Source organism: Mixophyes fleayi, chromosome 8 (genome assembly GCF_038048845.1).
Source record: "Mixophyes fleayi isolate aMixFle1 chromosome 8, aMixFle1.hap1, whole genome shotgun sequence".
Classification (NCBI taxonomy): Eukaryota; Metazoa; Chordata; class Amphibia; order Anura; family Limnodynastidae; genus Mixophyes; species Mixophyes fleayi.
In genome coordinates this window covers 87,676,768-87,703,776 of record NC_134409.1, presented here as the reverse complement: position 1 = coordinate 87,703,776, position 27,009 = coordinate 87,676,768, and the positions used below count along the sequence as shown (strand labels likewise).

The 27,009-nt window shown below is 41.8% G+C and overlaps 1 protein-coding gene across 12 annotated transcripts in view; it reads right to left on the bottom strand.

The window, feature by feature from the left end:
* DMC1 (DNA meiotic recombinase 1) overlaps positions 1–27,009 on the bottom strand; it is a 326,134-nt gene that overhangs the window by 109,747 nt on the left and 189,378 nt on the right. For 11 of the 12 annotated variants that reach the window (XM_075182845.1, XM_075182850.1, XM_075182852.1 and 8 more), the window contains 3 exons: positions 18,749–18,863; positions 18,446–18,506; positions 1,737–1,853 (listed from right to left, as the gene is read on the bottom strand). In XM_075182845.1, coding sequence (XP_075038946.1) covers positions 1,737–1,853; positions 18,446–18,506; positions 18,749–18,863 — 293 coding nt within the window. The remainder of the gene's footprint in view (positions 1–1,736; positions 1,854–18,445; positions 18,507–18,748; positions 18,864–27,009) is intronic. The other variant, XM_075182851.1, reaches the window with a different exon arrangement.

The window sequence follows — 27,009 nt, the reverse complement described above, 5'->3', positions numbered from 1 at the left end:
TATGAGAAACTTGCAAGGAGGTCCTTAGAACAAGGATGGATAGACATGAGTCTATCTGAACTAACATATACAAAACAGATTGATACCAACAGTGGACCCGATATAGAAATTAAACAGATTGATATCAATGTTGGACCTGATATAGAAACTTATAATGGACAAACGCACAATGAAGAGGATGTAGGGACTGTGACCATGAGTGAGATCATGGGGATACAAACCACTGAAAAAGAGTAACAGCCCTTGACCAAAACAGAGAATGATCCTTTTTTTAGGGACAAGCAGGATGTCGGGTGTGACCACACACATAAGTCAGGACATCGAACTAGGCATATTAAAAAGGAAATTAAACATGTCAGACGAGGAGAAAGAGGCGGTAGGCGATCACAAAAACCAAGAATAAAATAAGCCAAGAAATCATTATTATAATTTACTTATAGGGGGTCACAAAATTCTCCAGCTATGTTTAGTATGGTAGAACAACACGGGTAACAAAACAAGCAGTATGACGTAACACAAAATGCAAGCAGTACATTAGTAACAGAATAGGGATTGTTTCATAAAAAAGTACAGGTTGCATAGTTAAATGCAGACACGGTGGAGTACATAGTAGAGATCATCATGATCATCATTTGTTTATCTAGCACCCCTAATTCCGCAGAGCTATACAGAGTCCCTGCCCAACTGGAGTTTACAGTCTAAATTCCCTAAAACACACACACGTAGACTAGGGTCAATTTGATAGCAGCCAATTAACCTACTAGCGTGTTTTTGGAGTTTTTAGAGATTTAGCGTGTTGGTACAACAAAAAACAATATATGTTGTTAAACATATAACAAGCTTGGAGGATAAAAAAAGAAATACTGTGCGTGGCAAAGTATTAAGCTTGAGATGCAAGGGCACAGGAATGAGGATGGGTGGGGTGGGAGGATACTTGAAGAGGAAGGGCCTGCTTGTAAAAGCTTACAATCTAAATACTAATCACAGAGTATCAAGAGGAACTAATGAACAAGAGGAATTTTGTGACATAATCCTAATATAGTTGACAGGGCATAGTAAAGTTACAAAAGACAGATTATTTCTCACGACTTTATTAGTTACTTATAACTGATTACAGCAGGGAGAGTACTGGCCAAAGTGAGTTCAATGTGTTACCTGTGACACTGTGTTTTTTCTTTTTTGATATGTTTACAGACAACTCATGCTGTTGTAATACTCCATGACACCTACGTGGTGATGCCCTTAGTTCAACCACCCATCTGTACCTTACATCCCATCTCATCCTCATGTGGGTTAATGTGGGTAAATAAAAGTAGGTGTTGTATTAATGAAACATGATGATGCAAGTAATAGACATGTAGGGTCATCTTCTGGAATGAATACATTATTTGTAATTTACTTACACAGTAAATGTGCACAGTCTCTGTATTAACATTCTAACTCTCCACAGTAATATCCCTGAATTGAACTGGGTGATCTCATTAATCCAGGATAGATGTATATTGTGTACACTGAATAAGCTGAGTTCTTATTCCCCAAGTGTGTTTCTGTTTTCATTTATTGACAGGTCAGTATTCTAACATCATATGTACTGCGTGCATTATATGTTCTGTCTTTAACAAGCAGTTTAGTATTGCTGACAACTGTTGGAGAAAGATGCATTTCAGACGGTGGCATTTAAACTACTTTAAGCTTATTGTGATAGAGGGGTTAATGTATGTAACGTTAGAAATTACCTGTCATATATTTTAGCAATACGAAGCTCGCCTCTTCCTTTTCTTAAACTGATTCTTGTTGTGGAAGCATGTGCGAGTATATGACCTCCTATGGGCTTTTTGGGGTCTGCTTGAAATCTACAACAAAGCCAAACAAAGCTAATTTCTCAAGGCTGGGCATGTACATATCTGTTTTATAGTTTACATGATTATTACTATAATCAATTTATAAAGCTCAAAGTCTTCCTCTGTACTCAACATACTTACAGGATAATATAACAATTATATAGTTTTAACGTTAACACAGCATGGAGACATGAAATGAATGGAGAGTACAAAATAAAAAACAACAGTTGCAGATTATATATTTCTGCCCAGAACAGTACCTATTAATCCATCTCTGCTGTGGGCCCTCAAGGAAAGTTTCAGCATTCATGCACAGTATGCAACTGCTTCAGACCCACCCTGTGCATAGCAGGAATAAACAAAAGGGGAGTGGGTAATTACCCAGACCAATAGCAAAGCTTAGAGCTCTCTATTTTTTATTGAAAGCCCGGGAACAGTGCTTTCGTGTCCTAGTGCCCAAAAAAATAAGTGAAAAGTTAAAAAACGTGCACAAGGGTGCGGTACGTGGCCCTCCTCAAAAGAGGAAGGGCGCAAATCCCCGACCCCCGGATCCACAAGGGACCCTCAGGGGGCAGGGGTCTTCAGACCCCCTTCGCCGCAAGGCTAGGGGGGCCACTTTAGCCCCTGGGATCCGCCGAAGCTTCACCCAGGGCTCAGGAACGAAGGGGTTCAGGTTGGATGGAACCTAAGGGCCACACAACCCCTGCTAGATCTTCGGGGATACAGAGCCCATAAGGGTCTAGCCACACCCCTAAAATCCGTGAAAAAACAAACAAAATGAAAGTGACGCGCGAACAGACTAGCCACCCAGACCAGGTGGGTTTTATCCCTGCTCGACAAGGAGCCGACAATACTAGGCTAGCTATTGATCTAATTGAAATAGCAAATCAGGCCCAGGTTCCTGCTCTGGTGGTGTCTCTTGATGCAGAAAAGGCGTTTGACAGGGTCTCATGGCCTTTTATGAGAGCCACATTGGGTGCCATGGGGTTCAAAGGCCGTTTCCTATGCGGACTAGCGTCCCTCTAGCATAATCCCTCAGCTATGGTCATAGCCAATGGCGCCGCGTTGTCTCCGTTCTGTATTACAAATGGTACTCGACAGGGCTGCCCACTCTCCCCCTTGCTGTTCGCTCTCACGATGGAGCCACTGGCATCACGTGTACGCAAGAACCCGGCAATTTCTGGAATTCAAATGGGGACGACTGATTATAAGATATCTATGTACGCAGATGATATTCTTCTTACAGTTACCAATCCCCTCACCTCCATCCCATCTCTTCAAAAAGAACTCAATGAATATGGCGCAATATCTAACTTTAAGATCAACATGGACAAATTGGAAATTCTCCCTCTTAACTTACCTTCCCACCTATTAGATACCCTGAAGAGCCAAACAAATTTCCGATGGCAACGAGATAAACTTAAATACTTGGAGATTTACCTAACGACCCATTATAATCAGATATATGCAGCTAACTTCTCCAGGCTCTTAGACTCACACAAATGTGATCTTGAAAATTGGGATAGATTATATATCTCTTGGCTCGGCCACACGGCAGCGGTAAAAATGAACCTCTTGCCACAAATTCTTTATTTGTTTCAAACCCTACCTGTTCGAGTACCCTCTCTTGCGCTACAGACCCTCCAGAAGCAAATTACCAGATTTGTTTGGGCGGGCAGACGACCCCGTGTGCGGGCTTGCACGCTCTTCCGAGGAAACTCAGAGGGTGGGCCTCCCAAACATCTCCAAAAACGATATTGCTGCACACTTGACCCAACTAGTTTTATTTCACTCCCCATCTTCCACAAGGCTCTGGGTAGACATTGAGGCTACTTTTTTTGCACTTACTCTCGCCCTATACATTACTTTGGATTTCAATCAAACATAGACCGCTACTCTCTTTACTCTTATCCACCACCCGTTTCTCCCTCCAGATATGGGACTACAGTACTCGCACGTTTCAACTAATAAAAAATTCGGAAGCTATGTTCCCACTGTGGAACAATCCAGCCTTTCCACCAGGACAACAACACTCCTCTTTCCACCACTGGTCCCGACGGGGTCTAAGATTCATTACTGACATAGCGCCTATGAGGATATTTCCTGAATTTGCTGACTTACAACGACGATATGACATCCCCCATGACCGTTTCTACCAATACCTTCAGTTAAGACATCTATATCAATCAATCCCAAATCTTAAGCTTATATACCAACGTACACCTTTAGAAACTTTTTGCAGAGGTAAATCCCTCCCTACTAGTTTAATCTCTAATTTTTACAGCATCATGGTGGCATTTCGTCAACCTGCCAAAGATTGCTATGAGCTGAAGTGGGAAGAAGATCTTGGCGTTGAACTAGAGGTAGAGGAGTGGGCTAAGATCAGGTCACTAGTCGCTAAGAGCTCTATCTGTGTACGTACCAAAGAGAACTCGTATAAGCTCTTATATAGATGGTATTTAGTTCCAACCCGCTTGAAAGCCATATATCCTGATTCCTCTAGCTTATGCTGGAGATTATGTGGACAGGAAGGCTCATTCCAACATATTTGGTGATCCTGCCCGGGACTTGTGGAATTCTGGCCGAAAATTCACAATCTAATCAATAGAGTCACCTCAGTAAATCTTCCCCATTGCCCCTCATAATCATTACTACATAGGCCTATACTAGACGTTAGCAAATATACAATGGCACTTGTGGGCCATATACTCAATGCAGCCAAATGCGCAATAGCAGCAAATTGGAAGCATCCGAAATCCCCTTCACTGCCTGAAATTATCAATAGAGTATGGCAGACCTATAGCTGTGAACACATTACAAGCATTCTCAATGACCGTCCCAATAAATTTCGAGCGATTTGGGACCCTTGGCTCACCTCCTATGGTGCAGAACAACCAAGGCCCGATTAGATTGGAAACCGATGAATATAGTATCAGAAGACGTTCAATATATACGGTTTGTACCTGTTATACATTTAGAAGCCAAGCCAGGTGCCCCTTCTCCTTCCCCCTCTCACCACACTAACATTTTTTCCTTTTATTATTATTATTATTTATTTATAGGGCGCCACTAGGTATCCGGCGTTTCTCTATGTGCTTGCTCGTACTTCTATAAAATACAATATGACCTTAGTTATGCAGGGCTAGTAGAATCATTAGTATCCTATAGTGCAGTGAACCATAGAACCGAGGGGTCACAATAAGGAGATCAAAGCACTGCAGTGATAGTATAGCTATAAACCAAATATTATCTGAATGGACTCTATATAGTGCAGTGAACCATAGAACCGAGGGGTCATAATAATGAGATCAAAGCACTGCAGCGACAGTATAGCTATAAACCAAATATTATCTGAATGGACTCTATATAGGTAGAATCTTTTACTCTACATAGGAGATCCTATATTCAGTTGTTATTAATGTTATTTAGGTTTATATAATGGTATAAAGTATTCCCAATTCACAAGCCACTATAAACAAGAGTCTCAGGGAATTATTCTTCTGACTCTCTATATATGTTACAACAAATCCCTGTTATCAACACAGAATTGGTGAGGGATACAGTAAACATAGCTTAATCTGGATGGTATATACCTACTAGATTAACAATACTGCACAGGTCGTTAATTAATTCAGAGAAGTTTTTGCGCACCCAGAGTTTTAACTCACATATTCACTTAATCACATTAAATTTTGCGCTATTTTAAGAAGACTATTTTATATAATATAATAATAAAGGTTATATTTTAATCAATGTTGTGTCATAATAATTGAGATATGGGAAACTTTGTGCACCATAAATAACCTCTAGCCTCCCTTTTTTGTTTGAGCCATTATAACTTGCCCAGAGATTTTCTCTGTTGTTGGTTAGCTGGAAAATGAACAGCCACAGGCTAGGCACTGAAGGGCTCTCGGGACTGTGTTGGGCCCAGTTAGAAATGTAGTCATGGCTGAGGTATGCCACAAAATCATCAGCCCACTGGGTGGCCTATTGTAAGTTAATGGGACCTCTCGGGTTGCCAAGCCAATACATTGGTCCTCAGTATCAGTGACCATTACATTCACCCACCTCTGAATGTAGTAGTCACATTGAGTAGCAAATTTGACATGTGTATTGTCCACTGAGTACAGTAAGATTTCACATTGTAATCAAGGCAAGTATAGGGAGATACTGCATTGCAGGTTTATCGTGCCCTCCTCATTAGGCTGGGGCCCAAGTAGCATACACATGAGATGAGGTGGGGGTGTCAGGGCATTGAAAATAGTGTAGCCTGCTGATCACCCATTCTCGTCCCAAACGGTGTTGAACATTGCCTGTATTGTACTGTATTAATCATGTATACATATATTTTAAGTTGTATTTTCTATTGTACAATTCTTAAATGATGCTACGTGGGGTCATAAATATATAAATATATTGATATGTTTAGTATTAGTATATTGTAATGCAGTAATTGTATTGAAGGGTTGGCAGTTTTCTAAGAGAGAATCTGCACACAGAGAAATCCCACATGAATTAGCCTATGTCTTAAGAAGCAGGAAAATTTCATTTTAGCACATTCCTAAGGTTCCTGTTAGTGAACCAAATGTGAAGTGCTGATAAAGTGAAGTGAGAACAAAAAGGACTGGCTTTTTGAATAGGTAAGGCATTGATGCAGGGCTGAAGTCTGTCTCACTCTTGTAACTGGATAATGCTGACACTGTGACCAGTGTCGGACTGGCCTGCTGGGGAGCCGGGGTATTCCCCGGGAGGCCCTGTTGCCTGATAGCCCCACCCTCTTTGTTGGTGGGGCGGAGCAGAAAATTACTGAGTTGCGTTCAGTCTACATATGATATGGAGACTATCAAACTAATAAATCCCTCCCTACAGTCAGCACATGAGAACACTTCCTGCTCCTGAGAGAGAGAGAGGCAGAAATGCTTCACAGTGACACAGATCTCAGATTACTCCGTCTGATGTATGCAGGCGTCCTGTAGTCATAAAGTTGCCGTAGTAAATGCAGTGTGAGTCCGTGTAATTAGTAATAAATCGTGCAAACTTCTCTAGAGCTCTCCACTGTGTGACCTCGGAGGGAGGGAGATAAATTAGAATGGCTTCATGGCAATATACGTCTTCGGTGCCTCTATAAAAGGATCCTATTGCAGCTGAAGACCAATGAATGGATTCCAAATAAATAATACCAAATTCACTGTTTATATCATGTTCCATGTTTATTTATTTTCAATCAATTTTGGGACTCTATTCCCTATAGAAGCATATCTTAATCAGAATAAAACACATTAAGACAGTTAGGGCCTTATAGGATTGCATCTGCTATAAGATGTAATATTAATGTTTTGCTTTTGTCCTTTGTAGTGGCATTGGATTATTATTGATTGTACATTTTGTGGGTAGATCATTTTTTAGAGTCCTGTTTTTATTTGCTGTGTCTAGAGTAGAGATGGTCACTGACCCCCCTGTTGTGGTTTTGGATTCGGTTTTGGATCTGGATTACCGTCGTGTTTTGGTTTTGGTTTTGCAAAACCGCCATTGCGTGTTTTGGTTTTCGTTCTGTTTTGCTATTTTGTTGGAAAATCAATGTTTTTGGGCCTAAAATAACCCATTTTAGTGCTCCAACTGTTTCATAGATAAGTAATCTAATTGTAGAGGTAATAAATCATCCAAAAAATAGTTTAATTCCTGGTAGGGAGGCCTTCATTTATTCTACACACAAAACAAATTGTCTTCCTCTCCATCTATGCATATTGGCAATGCAGCCATCGTCTTTGGATGTATATTACACCCTACACTTATAGTTAAATATGTAAAGAAATGGAAAAAGGCAGTTTGCTTCTGTCTCTATAGGCCCCCCTCCACTTGTTTAAAAAACCAAACAATTCAGCCGTTATAGACTGTACAATATTAATTGAAATGGACAAAGCCAGTTTGGTTTCTGGCTCTCTAGGCCCCCCTCCACTTGTCAAAAATACAAAAAAATTCAGCCATTATGGACTGTACAATATTAATTGAAATGGACAAAGCTAGTTTGGTTTCTGGCTCTCTAGGCCCCCCTCCACTTGTCGAAAATACTAAAAAATTCAGCCGTTATAGACTGTACAATATTAAGAGAAATGGACAAAGCCAGTTTGGGGTCACTCTGTCTATGACACCCTGCCCTTAAGAATAAATTGCCCAAACAGCAGCCTTTCAAGACGGTACGTGATATGGAAATGCCACAAGTCCCTTTCCTTTTTGGGGGTAGATTGCACCCTACACTTACATAGAAAGTTTTAAAAAGATGTTATCTTCAGCTTCATCCTCACCCTCATCAGTGTTTACGTCATCATCACAGACTATCAATTCATCACCGCTTGAATCCACCATTAGAGATCAGTCAGTGCTTGAATGTCTTGGATGGTGAAGTCCTTCCTCGTGGAAGATGTAGTTCATTTTTATAAACATCATTTTCTCCACATTTTTGGGAAGTAACCTTCTGCGGCGATCACTGACTAAGTTCCCTGCTGTGCTGAACACTCGTTCAGAGTACACACTGGAGGGTGGGCAGCTTAAGTATTGCAAAGCAAGTTTGTACATGGGTTTCCAAATGGCCTGCTTTTCTTCCCAGTAAGGAAAGGGACTGTCTGACATTTACATATCAACTACCTATTGAAAGTAATCCGAGTTCAAGATCTTAATAACTCGAGGATCATTGTGAAGCGAATGAAGTACTTGATCGACAAGGCCAACATACTTTGCTGAATTGCTTGCTTTCAGCTCCTCCTTCATTTTCTCAAGCTGCTTTTCCAATAGTCTAATTAAAGGAATAACTTGGCTCAAACTAGAAGAGTCCGCACTCACCTCACACGTCACAACTTCACATGGTTTCAGCACCTTGCACAGCACTGAAAGGATTCCCCACTGTGCAAGAGTGAAATACATCCCCCCTCCTTTCCCAATGTCATGGCTTGTGCAATATGCTTGGATGGCTTTGCGCTGTTCCTCCATCCTCTGAAGCATGTACAGGGTGGAATTCCACCTAGTTACCACCTCTTGCTTAAGTTGGTGGCAGGGCAAGTTAAACTGCTCTTGGAGCTGCTGTAATCTCCTACATGCTGTGGCTGAATGCCTGAAATGGCCGAAAGCATCTCCTGCACCTCACGGTTATTTCGTAGGAAGCTCTGCACCACCAAGATGATGGTGTGAGCAAAACAGGGAATGTGTTGGAAATCACCCAGCTGTAATGCTCGCACTATATTGTTGGCGTTATCAGAAATGACATACCCTGGGGAGAGTCCAAATGGTATAAGCCATGTATCAATCACATCTCTCAGTTTGCGTAACAAATTGTCAGCTGTATGCCTGTTAGTGAAGCCGGTGATACAAAGAGTGGCCTACCTGTGACAAATGTTATGTAGTGGTGTACATGCTGCTGCTGTTCCTGCTGGTGAAGGTGAATGACCAACCCAGTGGGCTGTCACAGTCATATAATCTTTAGTTTGGCCACTTCCACTTGTCCACATATCTGTGGTTAAGTGGACAGTGGGCAGAATGACATTTTTCAGCGCAATCTTTACATTTTTACACACTTTTTGGTATAGTTGCGGAATTGCTTTACGGGAGAAATGGTGTCGCGATGGAATTCTGTAACGCGGACACAAAACCTCAATTAACTGTGAAAAACCAGCTGCGTTTATTGTGGAGATTGGACGCAGATCTAACACTAACATTGCAGCCATGGCGTCTGTGATTCGCTTGGTGACTGGGTGACTGCTGTCATATTTGCTTCCCTAGCAAATGATTGTTTCACAGTTAATTGCTGAAATGTAGGACTGCTCATTTTCTTGACCTGCCTCTGGGCTGACGATTCACCCCCAGCAGCAGCAACAGCAGAAGCAGCAGTGGGACTAAGGCTTTCTTCAGATGAATCAATAATAGTGCAGGAGTCATCCAACCTTAATAAGTGGGATGCCGGGCTAACTCCGAGCGTAACGGAGGATATTGATGAGGATGGTGTGGTGGGTGTATTTTGTAGCCGTCGGGATGTCGGTGAGCGGAGGGTCTTAGCTGATGATGGAGTGCTTGTAATTTTTTGGGAAGAACTTACAGCTTTTCCCAACACTTTGCCATGAACTCTCGTTAAATGGCATAACATAGACGAGGTTCCAAGATGGTTAAGGTCCCTCCCTCGACTGACTGTGGCTTGACATACACTACAAATGGCTATACAATTGTTGTCTGGATTTGGGTAGAAATAATTCCACACATAAGAAGTGGATTTTTTTGTTCTATGCCCAGGCATGACAATGGCCTTTTTCTTGTCACGTGCCAGAACTGCTGCCACTGGTGCAGGACTTACACTAACAACCTCATCCTCATCAACATCCTCATTAGTGCCCTCGTCGCCTACACAAATCTCCCCCTCATCCTCTTCTAATTCCAAATTGGCATCCTCAATTTGTGTATCACCGGCTACACTTGGGCTATTAAGGCACACATCAGCAGAATGCTCACGATTAGACATCCCACTGTTGGATGGACTCTCCACAGGGATTGGTGTCATTTCTGAATCAGAGCAAACATTATCCTCTAATGCCTTACTGTTATCTTGCAGCTCGGCTTTGACGCGTAACAGTAGTTGTGCCCCAATTGTAGGCTCGGTAACTTTTTGGGATCTGCCATTAATAGCCAAAGGTGAAGGCCTCATTCTCTCTTTGCCACTGCGTGTGTAGAATGGCATGTTGGCAATTTGTTTTTTTATCGGAACTTAACTTTTGCTCAGTAACACTTCTTTTTCGCTTCAACACAGTAAAAAAAAATTTTGGTTTTGGTTTTTTGAAATGATTTCTAAACACTGTGTAGTCTGACATCGCCTTGCCCAGATGACGTACTGGGAATACTAACATCAGGACTGGTGATAGAACCTGGTTGCTCATTCTGATCATATGTGGACTGCTTTGAATCCATTCTGAGCCCAAAGCACTGGGGAGTGCTAAAAATTAGTTGGTAGATACTGCTGACAGATAGTTATTTTGACAGCCAGAAATATTTATGCACAATTATGGGGGACACCCCAAAAGCACTGGGGAGTGCTAAAAATTAGTTGGTAGATACTGCTGACAGATAGTAATTTTGACAGCCAGAAATATTTATGCACAATGATGGGGGACACCCCAAAAGCACTGGGGAGTGCTAAAAATTAGTTGGTAGATACTGCTGACAGATAGTAATTTTGACAGCCAGAAATATTTATGCACAATTATGGGGGACACCCCAAAAGCACTGGGGAGTGCTAAAAATTAGTTGGTAGATACTGCTGACAGATAGTAATTTTGACAGCCAGAAATATTTATGCACAATTATGGGGGGCACCCCAAAAGCACTGGGGAGTGCTAAAAATTAGTTGGTAGATACTGCTGACAGATAGTAATTTTGACAGGCAAAAATATTTTTGCACAATTATGGGGGACACCCCAAAAGCACTGGGGAGTGCTAAAAATTAGTTGGTAGATACTGCTGACAGATAGTAATTTTGACAGCCAGAAATATTTATGCACAATTATGGGGGACACTCCAAAAGCACTGGGGAGTGCCAAATATGGAAAAGAAAAAAAACCTCTATCCTTCTCTCTTCTCTAGCGATTTTTGATACAACAATTGGAATCAGAATATTGGATTCTCTGTCCCTGCTCTAATCAGCCTGTGACTACATCCTGCTCCCTCCCTCTGTCAAATGGCGATGGATTGCTGTGGAGGCGGGTATTTATAATCTTTAAGTATCGCGAGAACCGAGCCCCGAGATCCGACGGCGTCACGATGAAGTTCGGCCTCGATTTGGATTCGGAGTGGGCGGGAGAGTACCGAGCTACTCAGCTCGGTACTCGGATACCCAAAGTTCGGGTGGTTTCGGTTCTCGGGGAACCGGACCCGCCCATCTCTAGTCTAGAGTGTGATTAGATTTATGTAATATTTTAAATGTGCATATATTTTTATGCTAATAAATTTGTGGCTTCATGAATATATATATATTTAGTCTATAGCCTTATATTGTGGTTTTCATATGATAAATGGTTGATCTCTAGTGCTGTATTATAGCATTTGTTTTCTGAGGAAACCCATGCAAACACGGAAAGAAATCTAATGGTAATATCTCCATACTGATTCTCCTAAACCTTTCTGCTACTTCTGATACTGTTGATCACTCTCTACTCCTACACACTCTTTACTCCATTGGCCTTCGTGACACAGTCATTTCCTGGTTCACTTCCTACCTATCAAACTGCTTATGTTTCTACCTCTCGCACATCCTCCGCTCCACTCCCACTATCTGTTGGGGTCCCACAAGGCTGTTCTTGGACCTTTACTTTTTTCATTGTACACCTCCTCTCTTGGGGCACTAATTCGCTCATTCGGCCTCCAATACCACCTATATGCTGATGACACCCAAATCTATATCTCTTCCCCTGACCTCTCTCCTTCTATACTATCTTGTGTAACCAACTGTCTTTCTGCTATCTCCACATGGATGCCCCAACGCTACCGAAAGCTCAACATGTTCAAAACAGAATTTACTATCTTCCCTCCTGCCAGAGTCACCACTCTAAAATCTCCCTCACTGTCAATAACACCACAATTTCCTCAGTCTCCCAAGCCCGCTGCCTTGGTGTCACACTTGACTCTGCCCTCTGCTTTATTCCTCACATCCAGACTCTCTCCCAGTCCTGTCGACACCACTTTAAAAACATTGCTAGAATACACCATTTTCTTACTCAACATGCTACCAAAACTCTTATCCATTCTCTCATCATCTCCCGTCCTGTCTATTGCAATCTCCTGCTATCGTGCATTCCTGATACCCATATATCCACACTTCAATCTATCCTAAATGCTGCTGCAAGACTTATCTTCCTCTCTCACCACTCCACATCTGCTGCACCACTTTGAAAATCCCTACACTTGCTCCCTGTGTCCTCCAGAATCGAATTCAAATGACTCACCCTTACCTACAAAGCCATCAACAACAACACCCCTGCATACATCTCAAATCTCATATTAAAATAGTCTCCCTCCCACCCTCTTAGATCTACCTCTGACCTGCACCTTGTCTTGTCTCTGATAACCACCTCTCAGTCCCACCTACAAGACTTCTAACATGCTACTCCCCACTTATGGAATTCCCTACCACTCTCAATCAGACTTTCCCACAGCCTTCAAATCTTTAGATGCTCTTTGAAAACCCTTCTCTTTTTGAAAGAGATGTGACCTTATCTTCGATATCACTATTCACACTAATGCACCCTCACAACTATCCCAATCTCCACTCTGAGACACACTAGCTCCTCTTGTTTCAGCTGTAGCCTCTTCCTCTTAGAATGTCAAATCTCTAATGAGCAGCGTCTTCCATACCCTTTGTTTTCATGTCTCCATTAATTTTGTCTGCTTTGTCTGTTCTTGTTTTACATATGTACTTTTTTATGTATGTCCTTGTCTTCCCTACTGTACGGCGCTGCAGAGCACTGTGGAGCCTTAGAAACCTAAGATAATAATAATAATAATAATAATAATAATAATAATAATAATAACATACAAACTCCACACAGATAAAATTGTGAATCAAATTAATCAAACCAGCACTGTGAGGCAGAAGTGCTAACCATTAGGCCACCATGCTGTCCGGTTCCTTCATATTTTTCGACAGACATAACTTGGGATGTAAGAAAATGTGGCAGCGAAGAGCAAGTATGTCAGAGAACAGGGGAGCCCCAGTCCAATTGTAGCCCCTACTTATAATTGGGAAAGCCTTTCAGTAGGTGGCAATGAATATATTCAGGCATTTACCGAAGTCCATCAAGACAGGGAAACACTACATCTTAACTTTGGTAGATTATGCCACCCAGTCCTCTGAAGCCCTGGCCTTCCCAGATGTTGTACACATTGCTCAAGCCATGATGGATGCCTTTAGTTAGGGAGGGTTTCCAAGTGAGAGTCTCACTGAGAAAAGGTTTCAATTCCAAGGGGAGCTGATGCAGTGTCTCTCGAAATGGGTTGGGGTGAGGCCACTCTGAAGTGCCATCTACCATCACCAAACTAACAAAGTGTCCTAAGTGAGTGTTTTTAATGGAATCTAAAGCAGTTGCTCCTGAAGTATGTTAACTCAAAGGAGAGTGAAAAAGCTTCCTGCAGCAGTTTGTTTTTGCACAGAGGTCTGCTGCAGAAGTCCACTGGCTTCTCACCTTTTTTTGGCAACACACATTGCATTTGAGAGGACTGTTCAACTTTGCCTAGGAAAGTTGGAAGTAAAGTTCTCTAACAAAATTCCTATTGTGTACTATATGGCGAACCTCTGGGATACACTGCAGTATGGGAGATGAAGATACAAGCTTATATAACCAAATATGAGGGAGGGGGCTGGATATTGAGTAGAAGAATCTTGTTATGCTACCCACACACAGGAACAAACTCCAAGTTACCAGGGTGTGTCTGTACACAGTTATCCAAGGTGCCTATTGATCCAGCACAAACAAAGACCTATACCTACATTGGTTTATGCAGATCGCTGTGATCTAATGGAGACTCAATTTCTTTGATTCAATTAAAAAGGGTCAAGGGGTAGAGCAGGTCTAAGTAGGGGAACAACTAGGGGCTTCTCAGAAAAGTGTAACCAATGTCCATATTGAAAGCAGAGGAGTCACTATTTACCTGTAACCCAGGAGAAACTTACCTAGTTAAGCACCATGATGGGACCTACAAGCCCATATCACAAGTCCCTTACAGAGTAACTGAAGTACTCTGGCTTCCTGTTTCTTCACCAAAGAGTTTTTGCACAGCTTAGAAGTTTTTTTCTTATTTGCCAGTTTCAAATATGACTTTTTTTGCAACTTTGCTTATAAGGCCAGCAAGCCGGAGTTATCTTTTTACTCTTGCAGATGACACTGGAATTTTTGTGTGCACTATTTAAGGAAACCACCAACTCAGGATCTGTGAGGTGTCTGTTTCTCAAACTGCATCCTCTGATGTACTTATTCTCTTGTGCATCTGAGCCTTCCACTTCTTTTTCTATCCTGGTTAGATCCAGTTTGCCCTTTTCTTTCAAGACAGTAGTGGACACCACTGTATGAACTCTTCATAAATTATAAATCAGTAATAGTCATTTGCATGATTGGTAATGCATTAACTATATTTTTAAATCAATTTAATGGTACTTTGAGAAAAAAAAAAAAGTATAAATTCTCTCAAAAAACCATGACATTTCTTAGTGATTTAAAATTTTTGCTACTAGTGTATATCCTTAGTTGTGACTGTTTCTATGAATCTTTGAGGAGGTTATAATAAATCAGTACCTTGCCTTCCAAACTTCCTCTAAGAGTGTCAGCTCTTGAAACAAATCTTGGTGGTGGTAAATGAGTGTGAGATAGCATTGTCAACAAACGGGATGCTACTGGACTAAGAACTTTATATTCATCACTTGTTCCTCACAGTTTAAGGTACTTATTAATCCTTGGCCCAGTCTAAGTATATACACCAGAGCATCAGTGTATTATTTGTATTATTATTTCATGTTATTAGGTACATTTTTTCCCTTGCTATTACCTACAATATTGTATGTATTAGAAATAGAAAGAATATTGCTATATTGTGTGAAAATAAGAGGACAGCAGAAGTAATTTTTCTTGTGTTAACTAAGGTAATTACCGTTTGTCACAAATGCCCATTGTTATAAGGTGTGGCGTAGACCTGGTTTGTAATCAGAACAATGTCTGAGTAACTTGACATAGCTAGCTTGCAGCCCATGTTAATTAGCTAGGACAACAGGTAATCTGAGAGGTAATTAGGTTAGAACTTCTAGATGATATGCAATGTGCCTCCACAGTAATATACTAGCTGAAATAGCATTGGGAAATGTATTAATATGTATCAATATAACTGTCATTGTATCAAGATGTACCACAGATTCAGATATGTGTAATGTTGTGGTTACAATGTGTCAAATGTCTTGTTGTTTCATGCAAGCGTGAAGTCTCATATCTTGATGTTATATTGTAACCCTTTGTTTATTGTATCCAGCCAAATAGCTAATTGAGTCAAGCGATTCCATTGTATAATCAAGGTAACAGAGACTGTATGTCTAACAGCTAAAGTGTCCACTGATAGACCCCTGCTGTAAGCGGGTGGATTGAGACATTTGACCCTAATCTCTGTGTATTTAGCCAAGAATATAGGGAGAGCAGAATGCCAAGAAAGCTACTCTAGCTTGGAAGATCCTGGTGTACAAGACATCAGAAAAAAAGACTCTGAGCAGGCATTATTGTGCCGCTGAAGAAAACCCTATCAGGACAAGGTCTGTGTGAGCCAGTAACCCAGGCTGGGCGACATAGTAACTGTCTAGCTAAACGGTAGTGGTGATATTGCGGGAGGATAAGACCCTGAAAGAGACTGTAATTATTACTTTGGAGTGCTAACTGCAAGAGGCTGCTGGAGGGTATATACTACCATTTATTCTGTATCTTGTGAACGTCTTGTGGTGTTGTGCTGTTGTAATAAAGCCTTGTTTTGGATATACTCTTGTGACTGGATCACTCCCCTCATCGTGTGAGGGGAGGTAGGGTTAGGTCAGAACCAGCTAAGGTAGAGACAATCTGAGACTGGCCCCAGCCCACGACCCAGTTACATGTACTGGCATTCTTAACGACTGCAGGGGACTACAGACGTTCTGTCCCAGACTTTAGTACTGTAGCGCAGCTCCTTACAGATCTCATTAAGAAGAAACTCCCCAAAGTAGTTGACTGGACACCCGCTTGTGAGCTGGCATTTCAGTCGTTAAAGGAAGCCCTGATTCATGCTTCAATACTGTTGGCGCCCGATTATGACAAGGAGTTTATTGCACAAACTGACGCGTCACAGTATGAAAAGCACAGAAAAAGATAGTGTAAACAGAGGCACTCCTTATTGTTCATTAAAAATTAACTTTTATTAATGTTTCTTAAAATGAAATGAGGACTAATTAGAGCGAAATATACAAAAAACAAACAAAACAGGGGTATAAAATAGTGTATAAGTGATTAAAATACAACTCGTGTTGTATTGCTCCACATCTGTCCTATATATAGAAATTGATCGGGAAAGTACACCATTATCCCTAGAGAGTTACTATCACGGGATATTAATTCAGTATATTATTACCTATGCTTGGAATAACCTCCATACCCTAAAAGGTTCCACAATCAAAAAGGTAGGGTGGATCCATGCACAGCACCCTGATGCATAGTAAGCAGTCAGAGGTACCAGCATGGGAGTACACTAGCAGCGACAGTTACTCAGAAGGAACATGGTTCTGGGTGCCATAAAGGAGCCCAGTGGTGGTACTGCGAGAGGAGGGGCGTATTCGGAATAACGAAAGGGGACGGTGGCAAAGTAAGTCCAGCCGGTTCCCAGCAACAACAGACAGTGTGGCATAGGTGGTCCATCCTGTCACAGATTTCTGGTGGCAGCAGTGGGATAACCCCAGGCGGCTTGTCGTGAGCCAATCAGAAGAGCCGCGTTATTCAGGAGAGGAATAACTGCAGCCAGGAGAAGGCACAGGATGTCTGACTACACCAATATGTTCAGGCCGGACCTTGAGACTCTGTGCAGTGCCAAGTACATTGACCTCAGTCATTCACCAGGTAGGGCGGAGATGAGAATTGCTGTACGAGTGGCACCGACAGCATGGTACCCAGGTGGAGGAAACTGATGGCGGCAATGGCCAAGGCGGCGGCCCAGTTAACGACCGGGAACAAGGTGAACCAGACCTCCAGACAGCAGCAACCTCTACACAGCAGACTGCACCCGCCCAACCAGCCCCTCGGTCCTATGATGAGCGCAGGGCTGCCGGCTAAAAATCCAGCTGGCGGCCATAGGGGACAACGCATCTGCAGGTGAGCGGGCACAGGTCATTGTGGCATTGCGCCAAGACAGAAGGGCACCAGCCATGCAGCCCAGGGGGAGTTGCTCCCTAGAGGATTAGGACTGTCATCTCTACCTTGCCCTAAATTTGAGGACTGTGCTGGGAATATTGATGTGCACCTGCAGGTATTTAATAGGACCTGCAGGCTACACAATGTACCCAGAGAAGAATAGGTTAAGCATATGGTGCCCACACTGCAAGGACGTGCAGTGGAGGACTACCGTGGGGTGCCCACAGAGGACTGTGCGGACTATGATATAGTGAAAAGATCACTCCTTAAACGGTACACTATCCTATCACAACTCTGGTCTACCCAAGTGAGTTGATTCCCACAGAGTGTAACTACCATCCCAGCTAAGGTGGTATCCTCACAAGCATTTTGGGAAATTTGAATATATTTTAGACAAACCAGGTGGTTTGCGTTTGATTAACCCTTTCACGCCCACACACATCACGCAAGTTCAGGAGTGCTGTATTTGCTGTATATTACAATATATCAGACAAATTATTAGAATTCAGGAAGGCACCATTTAAAATAGCCATCTTTTGAACAGCTGCTTAGTAAACATCAAGCCTAGATATTAAAGAATCACATAAATATTAGCATTCATTTGTATCCATAATCCTCCTAGTTAGGCTAAGATTTCAGGTGATTTCTATAATTGTAAATATAAATATAACTTACGTCATTGTTGCTCCTGGATCAGCAGTCATTTGATTTGTGATAAATACAGCAACATTATATTCTAAAGATAAGAAAAGCAAAATTTAAGAGTTGCTGGTTTCTAATAAATATCCAACTGCCAATGAACATACCGTAGCTGAAAGCAGACACAATTTGACATATTGTATTAGGGTGATGGAGGAAGGGTTAGTTATATGGCCCCATGTGCATTTAAAATATTGTTGTAGTAGTGTACTTTATGTTAGTTGTAAGGCAATGTTACCACTTGCTTGTGGGATTAATAATGAAATTAAATTATCTGACCTTCTGAAATTTTCTGAAGCCTGGACAGCATCTGAGCTAGTTTCTGCTGCCTTTCAGCCAATTCTGCTCGGCCACTAAAATCCACTCGGAACAGAGCCATGATAGAATCAATAATCTGAGGAAAGGAAAAAAGGAATCACACACTAAATACCTTATTCTATGTGTACATGTTCCTCTGACATCTTTCATATGTAGCTTTAATGTAGAAATTTCAAATAGAACAATTACATTTACAGCACTAAATAGTTTTGACTTCTGATGGTAACTGTCATAAAAATCTCTGGACAAGGGCAATCAAAAAACCTTATAGGGTCCAAATGTAAAGGATATGATAAACTATAACAAGGCAAACACATAGGGTCTGATTCATTAAGTAAAGTAAAGCAAAACAAATGAGTAACTTTGCATCTTGGCAAAACCTTGTTGCATTGGAGGGGGAGGCACATTTAAAATGTGATGGCAGATTTATAGTTGGGGTAAGGTAAGTTCTAGATCAACTATAGATTTCAGTGTACAAATAAACCTATCAGGTATTTGTGTGCCACATGAAAAAACAGCCAGTATTTATCTTATGCACAAAATAATAAACTAATTTGCACCGCTTGCATTGTAACATGGTTTGTCCAGAAGAAAACATACTAATTTTTTTGCCTTACTTTCCTTAATGAATCAGGCCCATAATGTTCATGACATAATCCCACCTGTACTTCTTGTCAAGTAACACAAATGTTTTTTTACGCATATTTCACACACAAGTATTTATGAATCCTGCTTCAGTATAGGTTACTCACAGGGTCAGTACTACCACTATGCACATTATTTCACCGCTTACCGCACCCATATTTTGGGGGCACCTTACTTATTGTTTCATTTTACTTGCAGCGCCCACACAGTGAGCAGCAGCCTCCCCAATAATTTAATCTAAATGCCTCTTTAGGCTGATTACGGGGAACAGATGAGTGTGTTTAATTATGTACATTTGTTTGAGTTCCTGCTGCATGCTTCCTATATTGTGTTGCGCTGCTGCTCCTCCGCGACAGTGATAGGCTGGAGGTGTGGCACTGCATTGTGATGTCAAAATGAAGCATTATACTCCCAGCCTGTCAAATATTGGACTTCAGGTAAACACACCAGTATTGTGACAGGACAGTCAAGTACTAATAATTATAAGATATACCTATAAGTGGCAATTGGCAAGTTGAAAACAGGAGTGATTAAATTTTATGAAAAGTAATTTCATAAACAAAAAGACCCAGGATGCCCATCATGGTTTCAGCAATACATAAATAAGTTGTCCCAGCAAGAAAACCATTTGCAATAGGAGAGTCAATCATTGCAGCTGCCTGCAGCTTCACCATTTCGCTCTACTCTCCCTCTCCCAACAACCGGGTTCGGAACCTCAAAATTCAGTGGATTCTTTAGTCAAGTGTCAGATGCACTTCAAACTGTACGATTTCTATTTCAACTCTGAAAGGTTTAATGTACGGTGTATCCTTTTCTTTCTTAAAAACACCACTCAGGCATGAGCGTCTTCCTATATTGAAACTGCTAGTCCAATATTTGAGAACACCTTGACATCTTCCTCAAAGCACTGAAAGACAAACTTATGATGATCTGAACTGTAAGATGTTAAAGTTAAATAATTGGGTGAAGGTGGTAATCGAAATTTTCTGTACACTACAATCAGTAGCGATGCAATATATATGCAATGTAATTCTTTTCATAACTACCTTTTATTAAGTTTAACGTTTACTAATCTTTTTATATAAAATAAACTGGTAAAGAGGCTAAAATATGTTTCCAACTTACAAACTACATCGAGTTTGGTATCATTCTGTTCGCAATTGCATTAGAACGTTTCCGGTATTATTTGTGTACAGTAGAGTATCACTTTTTCACACACTAAAAAGCCAGCTCATAAAGATCATAAAAAAGTTTCTACAGGTCTAGAGGCAAGAAACTGAAGAAGGACAGCTGGCAGTTTCAAGGGAAAATGACCACAGGAATCCACCAATGCCATGTTGAGTTCCTGTAATAAAGACCTTAATACTGTAACTGTGTATCTGTTACGAAACTCACCTCTCCTCGCTCCAGCGTTGCTCCTTTGGAAGCCGCACTTCAGGGTTCGGCGGTCACATGACCGCAACCCGGTGCAAGGAATTTTAATTCCCCAAAACTATTTAAACCTCGCTCTGACACTCGGTGAGTGTCAGAGCAACTTACCTGCTTCCTGTTTCCTCGTGGATTCCTGTGTTTCCAGCTTCCTGTCTGCCTCCTGTGTATTGACCCTGCCTGTGTGATGATTCTGCCTCTCCTGCCCCTGTGTACCGACCCGGCTTGCTGACCTCTCTTCTGATTTCTGGTGACCCTGACCCGGCCTGTCTGCCTCTGATCTTGCCCGCTGTTCTTGTGGTACGTTGCCTCGTTGTGTACAAGTCCTGGCTGTCTGATGCTGAGCTTGCCCACTGATGTTGTGCTACGTTGCCTCGTTGTGTACCAGTCCCAGCAGTCTGACTACGCTTTCTCCTGGCTCCTACTCCCGCTATACTACATCTTGAGGCGAACCAGAGGACCACGACCTGCGACTCCTGGCAGCAAAGCCCATCCCGCCTTGCGGCGGTTCTTGGTGAACACCGCGGAGATTGTTAGACTCATCGCTTCAGTGCCAATCAAGATTAGTATTATATCCAGTTAATCAGTTACAGTTTGCTCTAACCATGGATTCTGCGGCGAGGGATCTCCTGGAGCATTTAGTAGGAAGGGTAAAGAAACAAGAGGCCAATCAGGAGCAACTTATAAAATTCCTTCAGAGCTTATCCGCCCGAATGGATACCATCCAGAATACATTAGTAGCCACCAGACCTCCAGCACCTGTGGTCTCTGCACCTGACACTCCGGTCTATGCAGCTGCTTCTACCTCCCAGTTGCGTATCCCAAATCCCCCTAAATTCGATGGGGACTCTAAACTGTGTAGAGGTTTCCTGAACCAATGCTCCATTCAGTTTGAGCTTCTGCCAGGGAATTTTCCTTCTGAAAAAGCCAAAGTGGCCTATGTAATCTCGCTACTGTCTGGTCAGGCCTTGGCTTGGGCCTCGCCTTTATGGGAGAGGAATGATCCAATTCTGCACAATTACACTACTTTTCTTAGTATATGTACAAAAAACGTGTGGGAAGCGCTACAATATATCTATATTAGAATATACTACTAATAGATGACAGATGATGAATGCTTATGTTTTATTGTATTTATACACATGATAAAAGTAATAAAAGTAGTAGCAATGCTGTTTTACAATAAAAACGTATGTAACATATGATACAATAGTGAAAGAAAGGTGTCTGGCCAGTACACCAAAATTCCACAGATGCCAAACAAGAGTTATATAGGTATCATGTTTGAATAAACAAATATATTAGAAAATATATATCTATTAATGGTACCAATACATAATGATCTGGAAAAATTTGTGTTGTTGGAGCTCATATGTAAAAATGTAGAAAGGAGAAAAAGTATGGAAAAAGTCTATAGCGGATGCATGTGGAAAATGGATACAACGTGTCTAACATATATTAGAAGGTAGACACAATGTGTCTCTTACTCAGTCTTCACGTGTCTCCTTATTTCCTTTGGTGGTATCAGAGTACACAATTTAAAGCGTTGGAGAGATGACAACAGATCCAGAGGTCACTCGTGATTAGTGCTCCGTTTTTCAATAGGAAAAAATAAATAAAATTAAAATATGTACAGGCCTTATGATGTTATGATGTATATTCTCATGTAACATCTAATTGAATCATCTGTAGATGGTATCTAGAAGTGGTGGGGTTAGTAGTACTTTTTCATCGGGTCATCTGTATGTTATTCCCGCTTGATATAGCCCCGATCCTATCCGCTTTAGATACAAGAGTTGTGCACTCTCAATCCAGTACAATCGCTCATGTTGGTATAATATATAGTCTGGGAAAATCCTCTTTAAATGATATATGTGGACAACGGTGATAATCGTGCTCTTTCACAGGGGCACCTGTGTATTAGTTCCGCTTGATGTTGTCCCAATAAGGTCCGATATAGATATGATGTCTGTATATTCTTAATCTAATGTATCCGCTTTATTGGTATCCAAAAGAGGAAAAAGATGATGAATATTGTTCCTCCGTTACTCAAAGATAATAAGAAGAGTCTTCCTGTTCCAACTAACGCGTTTCGTCAGCTCTGTGGCCAACTTTTTTAAAAAATAAATGTTTGGGAGAAAGTTGGCCACAGAGCTGACGAAACGCATTAGCTGGAACAGGAAGACTCTTCTTATTATCTTTGAGTAACGGAGGAACAAAATTCATCATCTTTTTCCTCTTTTGGATACCAATAAAGCGGATACATTAGATTAAGAATATACAGACATCATATCTATATCGGACCTTATTGGGACAACATCAAGTGGAACTAATACACAGGTGCCCCTGTGAAAGAGCACGATTATCACCGTTGCCCACATATATCATTTATAGAGGATTTTCCCAGACTATATATTATAACAACATGAGCGATGTGCTGGATTGAGAGTGCACAACTCTTTCTTGTATCTAAAGCGGATAGGATCGGGGCTATATCAAGCGGGAATAACATACAGATGACCCGATGAAAAAGGTACTACTAACCCCACCGCTTCTAGATAGCATCTACAGATGATTCAATTAGATGTTACATGAGAATATACATCATAACATCATAAGGTCTGTACATATTTTAATTTTATTTATTTTTTTCCTATTGAAAAACGGAGCACTAATCACGAGTGACCTCTGGATCTGTTGTCATCTCTCCAACGCTTTAAATTGTGTACTCTGATACCACCAAAGGAAATAAGGAGACACGTGAAGACTGAGTAAGAGACACATTGTGTCTACCTTCTAATATATGTTAGACACGTTGTGTCCATTTTCCACATGCATCCGCTATAGACTTTGTCCATACTTTTTCTCCTTTCTACATTTTTACATATGAGCTCTAATGACACCAATTTTTCCAGATCATTATATATTGGTACCATTAATAGATATATATATTTTCTAATATATTTGTTTATTTTAACATGATACCTATATAACTCTTGTTTGGCATCTGTGGAATTTTGGTGTACTGGCCAGACACCTTTCTTTCACTATTGTATCATATGTTACATACGTTTTTATTGCAAAACAGCATTGCTACTACTTTTTTTACTTTTATCATGTGTATAAATACAATAAAACATAAGTATTCATCATCTGCCATCTATTAGTAGTATTTTCTAATATAGATATATTGTGGCGCATCACACACATTTTTTGTACATATACTAGGTTATTTCTTTTTTGAGCTTGGCAACCTCATTGTGGATAGCGACCGATATACCTATATCTATATCTATTGATACCGTTTTCAGGTTTCAGCATAGTGGTAACATTTTCTGTATACACTACTTTTCTGTCTATTTTCAGGAAGATGAACCCGGGAGGGTTTCTAACGCTGTTAGCATGTGGTCCAATTTAGGACTTTAGGCTTCGTTGGAACAATGAGGCTCTTGTGGCCACATTTTGGCAGGGCCTTTCGGACCATATAAAGGATGAGCTGGTGTCACAAGAACTTCCCACTGTCACTCACCGGACCGTGAGTGCCTCTGTGCTGGTGCGTGGCTCCCTAGCCTTCCTGCCGGCACCTATCCTGAACCGCGGCCGTCCGCCATCCTGATGGTCTGCGCATGCGCAGCTCCCAAGAACTTTTGTGACTGTTGCTTTTAATCCAAATTGGTTGATCAGGCAACTCCCTATTTAAGGCACCTGTGTGCATTACCTCATTGCCTGATCTTGGAGTCTCATTCCCTGTGAGTCTCTGAAGGTGTCCCCTGTGTTCTACTAGTGTCTTCAGTTTCCTGCTGATTCCTGATCTACTCATCGCTGGTTTCCATACCCGCTACTATCACCTGTGTACTACTAGTGTCTTCAGTTTCTGTGGATTCCCTGTGCTACTCATCGCTGGTTTCCATACCTGCTACAGTCTCCTGTTTCCTGCCTGTGTCCTCAGGTGGACTCTGATTACCGGATCTACTCACCTGTGGTTCCTACACTCGTCTCTGCCGTCCAGCGTCTCTGCAGTTCCTGCATCTCCCTGTGGACAGACCGTTCTACTGAATAGCGGTATGCCTATATGCTATAGACTGTTACTGTTGTTACGCTGCATACCTGTTTGGAATTAACCGTACTACTCAGTCGTTATATGCATAACTGTGATTGACTATCCATTATTGGCCTGCATATCTGTGCTGAGCAAGTCTCTACCAAGCAGCGCCACACATATCGTTATATAGACTTTGTTGGATACGTTGCATACCTATTGGGATCAAGTTCCTCTGTGCTCTCAGTGTCTGCATCCTATTATCTTTGTATGCTTGAACTCATCAACACTTGTACACATCCTCACCTATTAAGCAGTGGTACAACTTGCTATACGCAGACAACTGACTTCCCCGCTACCTACCTGCACCTGGACAAGTCTTCTCACCATAAGTAGTGGTACAATTGCTATACGCAGACCACTGACTTCCCCGCTACCTACCTGCACCTGGACAAGTCTTCTCACCATAAGCAGTTGTACAACTTGCTGTACGCAGACCACTGACTTCCCCGCTACCTACCTGCACCTGGACAAGTCTCTTCACCATAAGCAGTGGTACAACTTGCTGTACGCAGACCACTGACTTCCCTGCTACCTCCCTGCATCTACTCACGTCCATCCTGATCTCCGTGTTCAAATCTGCCTTTCCACTATATCAGCTAGTCGCTGATTCATTGACCAGAAATTGCTGCAAGTCACTGAATTTCCTATTATTTATTGGCATTCTCTCTCCATTTGCTGTGATATCTGTTCCGCTAGTCACCCCGCTACCAGAGGACCGTTGTGTGAACTTCACTACTCTGGTAAGCCCAGTCATCTGGTGAATTCCTGGGCAAGACTCCTAGTGCCCGTGACAAGAAGTTTCTCAGGGATAGCGAGGTCAGGTTTGGGCGCCCTTCAGTAATTATAATCCACCTCGGGGGCAATGACTTGGGTAAGTGGAAAGGTGTAGAGCTTATAGTAGGGATCAAAGCGGATATTGGAGCGATTAAACGACATTGGCCAACAGTACACCTCATCTGGTCGCACATCATCCCTAGAATTAACTGGAGGGGAGCAGACAGGCCAGCCCGTATTGAAAAGGCTCGCGGGAAGGTTAACAGGGCTGCGATGAGAATATTCTCAGAAATAGGGGGCGAGTTTATCAGCTACTCGGGCATCAGAGCACGTTTCACAAATCTATATAGGCCTGATGGGATGCATTTGGCAGATACAGGGTTAGAGTATTTCGTAGAGCAGATCTTCAGTGTTTTGGCTATGAGGGGTCAGTTGGTGGCGGGCTTGGGTTCCTAATGGGACCCAGCTGTGGTGGTAAGCAGCCCAGTCAGCAGACAATTTGGTCACACTCATGACGCAGTAGGCACTCTCCCCTTAAGGGGTGAGCACTTAGGGAGTATACCCCTTCGGGGTTATGGGGCTCCGCTTAGGCGGGCGGGCCCCAGCCGTACCCAATCTAGTGGGGTGGAGTAGATAGCGCATGGGTGTGGCTTAGGGGCTGATTGGTCTGCTTATATTGGCCACCTCTTCTCAATATATTGAACATTTCAATAAATTACTGACCTTTCATTTAGCCAAAACGAAGTCTCCGTATCTTTATTTCATAGTGGTATGTTAAGTCTGTCAGTAACACCGTAAAGGTAAGATGTCACCCGTTAAGCGGATTAGTGACTTGGACAGATAGAGGGAGTAGCTATCAGTGATGAGGCTTATTTTGTTCCAATTGATATGTACAAATGTTAGGAGGTGTGGGTCTGTGTACATGTGTGCCAATTTTTGTCATGTGTATGCTGGCATATATGTATGATAGTTGTTTTTAGCCCTGTGTTGCGATGGTGCAAGCAAAAGAGTGTTGTGTATCAATTGATGTCTATTACTGTCTAGTTTGTCAAAATGCCTTGTTTTGGGCAGCACTGTGGCTCAGTGGTTAGCACTTCTGCCTCACAGTTCTAGGGTTATGATTTCAATTCCCGACCATGGCCTTAACTGTGTGGAGTTAGTATGTCCTCCCCATGTTTCCTCCCACACTCCAAAACTAGTAGATTAATTGGCTATTAAATTGACCTTAGTCTCTTTTGGTCTGTTTGTGTTTATGTTAGGGAATTTAAACTTT